This window comes from Mesitornis unicolor, unplaced genomic scaffold (assembly GCF_000695765.1).
Source record: "Mesitornis unicolor isolate BGI_N332 unplaced genomic scaffold, ASM69576v1 scaffold51382, whole genome shotgun sequence".
In the NCBI taxonomy this organism is placed as follows: Eukaryota; Metazoa; Chordata; class Aves; order Mesitornithiformes; family Mesitornithidae; genus Mesitornis; species Mesitornis unicolor.
This window is the reverse complement of record NW_010170853.1, coordinates 3906-9165: the sequence shown is the minus strand read 5'-3', so window position 1 is coordinate 9165 and position 5260 is coordinate 3906. Positions and strand designations below refer to the sequence as shown.

Genomic DNA, 5260 nt, shown 5'->3' with positions numbered 1-5260 from the left:
TAAAAGAATATAGCTGTAAGTCATAATATTTAACACTAACTAGATAGGCAAAGAGAGCAAATTTTAGTTCACTGCGTTTGACATTGTCTTTCTGTTTAAGAAACTGAGCTGAAAAATTGGTTTCTTTCTCATCTTTCTCATTAATACCACTGGTCTACAAAATTACTAGAAAACACTTCAATAATGTATGCTCCATTTAAAATAAATGGCTCTGATGATGATCAGCTCCATCCTAACCTGAACCTTAATTCAGACAACTTTTGTATCTGTTTTTCTGAGAATGCTTTCTCTTATTTGTTACTGAGATATTGCCAACTCCAACTATTTCACCTCATGCCTTATTTAGTGTCTACCTTAAAACCTCAGTTTCTGTAGGCAAGTAGTTAAAAGAAAATCTTAGTTTCCCTTTGCAGAGCTTCTAGGTCTCCTACTTGCAGCAAGAGGCTTGAAAACATGAATCGTTTCAGCTTAAAGAAAGCAAATAAAAAACCTTCAAAGGCACTTTTTAAACAAGATTCTCATGACATCTATGACAAGTTCATAATCTTAAAAGGAGAGGCAGGCTCTGACTCATGATTTCTTAGTCTTTGGGTTCAAATGTAAGGATTAGTCTTCACCTTCCTTTTCCTTCTCTTGCTTTTCTACTCTTGTATTTTGCATGAGGAATGAAGACGCCCAAATTTCTGGTGGAAATCATCTTCAGCACGAATCAGAGCTTCTTCATCTATGTAGACAGCAGGTCTGCGGGAAGCCAAAAAGTACTGCACTTTCCGCAGGCTCCATCCCATCACGTATTTCAGCCAGCCACTAACAGCTGCTGTAGATCTGCCAACGCCAGCATTGCAGTGAACGTAGACGGTGTGTCCATTCTCCAGCAGCCCATGCAAGAGGCAGACAGCTTGTGGCAACATCTGTATCCTTCCTAAGGTTAAAAACAAGGCATGTTCATTTGCACTTGAGAAAGCTAGGTTCATGTTTGAGACTATGGCTGTACAGCCTGAAGAACTGTGAATCATAATGGCAAATCTAACATGTTTTAGGGTTGTTGTGGTGGTTTTTTTGGTTTTTTCCCAAATGACCCTCTACCCTAACTTTGTTGTTTGTTTTTCTTTTTTTTGCAACATAGATTCGGATAACACAAAATCTGTAAAATGCCCCAAATCTTCTCTAAACATACATTCTGATTAACATCAGATGTGTGTGGCATGTTTGTTTTCACAGGGACTGAGTCAAGGCAGCAGATTACATCAAACAGCACAACTTACAGAGCATTAGTTAGCAAGGCAAAAGTCAATTTTAGTAACAGGTTTGTGAAGCTACCTACATACTGCTGCTTTCCAAAACACTGTGTTGAAGGCCATTACATCAATAATAAGAGAGGAGGGACAGCAGAAGAGTATTTTCCTGTACAACTTAATACTGTTACAATTTAACTGTGTACTAAGCATATGGCTAAACAACATAGAATAGCCTTTCTCACTCTTAAAGGATGAATATACCGTATTTCTTGAGACCTTTCCCTGTGTTACCTCAGGAACTGAAGCTTCAAACATCACAGCCTAACTTTTCCTCATAGCACAGATGAGCACTGACACCATGCCCTTTCAAACCCCTGTTCTAAGGTCTCCTGTCTTCCCTGATGTCCTATTACTGATATGACAGTTCTCTATTTGTGGCAGCTGTATTTCACTCTACTGAAAGCACTCAATTCTGCTGGTAGGCTGCTCACTTGAAAACATGAACACTTTCTAACCTACTGCTTGGAAACAAGATTTTGAACTGAGCATTCCAACAAAAGAACTAATAATAATTTATGTAACAACATCAGATGCTATGGGTATTCTAAATTAATTACAAATAATTCTATAAATGACTTTATGGAGATTCATCAGACTGGGATATGATAGTTGAGGAAAAACTATTTGTTGCGGGAAAGGAATAGTAGAAACAGACATACAGCACCATCTCTCCATTTTTAACCAGCAAGGATGGCAAGCTGTCCTGCTGTGCAAGTTTGCAGTCTTCTACCTACACAACACAATTTCATTTAACAGGCTGAATTCAAGCTGAAAGCAAAAACAGTCAAGCAGTTATCAATGTCAGACGGCTTTACACTCAAATACACGTATACTTCCAGACACAAAGTATTTTAGACAGTCTCTCCACCTACAAGAAAATATGAATAATTTGATAGAGACAACACACAGAGAAATTATACTCCGTGTCAGCTATATCTTTATGCAAAATTTACACAGAAGAAAAAACCAGTCATGAAAGTTACAGATTAGTAACTCAAAGGGTTTGTTACTATTTAAGCTGGAATTTACTGCAAGAGTGGCTTGAGCATTACCTTCAGTGCTCATGTCTGGGGTTGGCATCCAGACATAGGCAAGACCTTCCTCTTTATAGAGCCTCATGAGGATTTCGGGGCTCATGGGTTCCGGGTAGCGGTTGCAGCCCCAGGAATTCTGAACAATGTCCCATTCGGTCTGGAAGTTCATCACAGCTGTAACACCCAGCTCGTGCTTCAGCTTGACGGTCACATGCTCCAGCTGTCGAGGGCAACTTCCCAGCCAGATGTTTGGCAGAATTCTAGCATTGAGAAAACATTGCAGCAAGACTGATTAAAGTATCTTAACAAGGAAACTGACAAGCTCAGCAGCATTCCAGCTCTAAAGCTGCTTAACATCATCACATGAACACTGCTAAGTGCAGCCGTTTCATGTCATGCAGTACGCAGCTGCTTACTTCATTACAGTTGAGTTGGTAATGTTTGATGCTGGGGATCAAGTTCCTAACCTACCACAAAAAGCCAGACAGCCTCAGAAAAAATTCAGAGCATAATTATTAGCACAGGTCTCCAAGGCATCCATCACTAAGCCTGCAGTAGAAACTTACTAACATCACAGATTAGAATAAGAAAACTCTGAAGATTAACGCAATTCAGGGGAAAAAAAAAAAACCTAAAAGATTCACATGATCCAGATCTGAATTACTTTCATAATGTCAAACACATAGACCTCCTCCAGCTTTGTAGCTACCACTATAATGAGGGAAGTAGACAGAAAAAAAATCCCAGCTGAAATTACCCTTCCATGAGGAAACTCAAAAATGAATGAGTAATTTTCTTCTCATTTTTCTCTGCTCTTGTGGAGTCTAGTGGGAACCAAATGCAGAATTACAGTACATGTCTACCTTCCCTCAAGGCCTGAAAAACCAGAAATTTTGCAAGAAAACTCAAGAGGGATGTGTAGGATGGATAAACATTCATTTTTCTGGTACTTATCTAAATCAAACTTCAAGACTTCTATGTTTTTCCCATTGTTAATTATCATAAAACTATTGCATGTCTCAACAGATTTTGACATAAATATAAACTGAATATTAAGAGGCTTGTTTTCAAATAAGAAATTTTAATCTGCATATGCAATTAAACTGAAGGTATCTACAATGGATTATTTACATGCACAAAGTATTAGTGATCTACTTTTTTTGTTTGTTTACATAAGCTTCTATTTCAAACATGAAATACACAAACTATACAAACTATCCCTGCAGTTGAACATACAACTTTGCAAACATTACTAACTGCAAAAAATTAAGCCAACCTACAACAAATGTCTCCCATGTATTTCTTATGGTCTTTTACAATTTTAATCTCAGAGAAATATAAGAAAAGTTTTATTCAGGAGCAGATGGTCTGATAAACAACCCTTAAATCATCAGGCAACTATTTCCATTCCACTATCACAGTAATAAATGCTTACTAGCATCTCATTAAGACCTGTAATTGACTAGATCCCACTATGTTACTACTGAAAGATTATCTAAAAGAAAAATTCAAATCCAGGAAGTACTTCTTATTACTGTTTCCTGTTACACACCAGCCACACAAACTCAGTCTTTGGCTGTTAACATACCCTGTTTCAGTGAGACAACACACTTGATCTCAGTATACAGTAACTGAGTCCACCTTAGACAAATATATTACATAACAAATAACCATTTCAACCCCATTTCAACAGTGATATCATTTGGAGATATTTGACTTAGTTGTTTCACATCCATGTTCTGGTCTAGGTTGCAGTGAGAGTATTTCCCACTGCTAACACAAAATGAATTTGTTCCTAAGCAGCAAGTAAGTTTTAACCCAAAATTACAGAAATAAAGAGTTACACTTTGAAGTAATTTCCTTTGTCACTTTTCTCACACTCCTGAACACTACTGTTATAAAGGAGAGAAGACATGGAAAGAAGTTTTAATACACAGGCTCTGGACTTCTTAAGCTACAAATTAAATTCAGTTCATACATTAAGAAATATCAATACTCAGTCAACAGTGGACTCCACAGCAATCTGAAGGAAATGCAATAAATCACAACATGAACATGCTACAGCATGTTCAAGGCACAATCCTACAAACTGGTACAGGAAGGGATCTTCTCAAAATTGCCCACAACACAGCATAACTAGCTCTAGCATTGCCACTGACAAGAGGCATTAGTAAGGTCCACTGCAACAACTGCTTCACCATCCCACTTCTTGCATGCCAGCCCCACGGCAAATCTCATCCTAATCTGAAAGAGTGACCGCTGTCAGGCTTTTGCCACAGAAATCCACCGCAATGATTAGAGCATTTCAAGGCAGAAAATGAAAGTTACCATGCCCTAACAGATGCTGATGAATGGCTGGAGATGAGCAATGCCCACAAAGCTCCATAGCCATGAAAGAAAAATGGCAAATCACTAATACCTTATGACAATATGAGGATATTATTTCAAGAACAAGAACATTAGTATCCTTCCTTTACAGGCTTTCCTGGAGACTCATAAATATGCAATTCTCTTGATATTTTGGGAAACATCTAATACAATAAGTTACCTTGACAGGACAGCAAAAGTGTGTTTTCAAGCATTTGATTGAATCAAGAGTGACTAAAGCAGTCCTGAGATAAATAAAATTCTGGGTAGTATTCTCGCTTACAGATAAATCAGTGCTTATAATTTTTTCCCCAATGATTATTTAGTGGGTGAACATGACAGCTGCGCTATCTGCCAGGCCATTGGGATATACACCATTTGTTTATTTTGTTCCTATAGCCTGTGTCCTGTATTGCACAGTAATAATTGCATTTACTGAACAATCTGATGGGTTTATCAAGCTTTTGTCACTGACTTTCCCTGTAATTAACCAAACTAGTAGTGGCATTCAGAGAATTACCCAAACAATGTATTTAGACACTCAATTCTTGTGAATTATTT

The 5260-nt window shown here is 37.8% G+C and overlaps 1 protein-coding gene across 1 annotated transcript; it reads right to left on the bottom strand.

Moving 5' to 3' along the window:
* Nucleotides 1–295: 295 nt before the first annotated feature.
* Nucleotides 296–2592, bottom strand: EPM2A (epilepsy, progressive myoclonus type 2A, Lafora disease (laforin); the record flags this gene model as incomplete). Its single annotated transcript, XM_010179826.1, has 2 exons — nucleotides 296–922; nucleotides 2351–2592. Coding segments are annotated over 2 exons (523 nt in total), but the record flags the coding sequence as incomplete, so codon positions are not given.
* Nucleotides 2593–5260: the final 2668 nt, after the last annotated feature.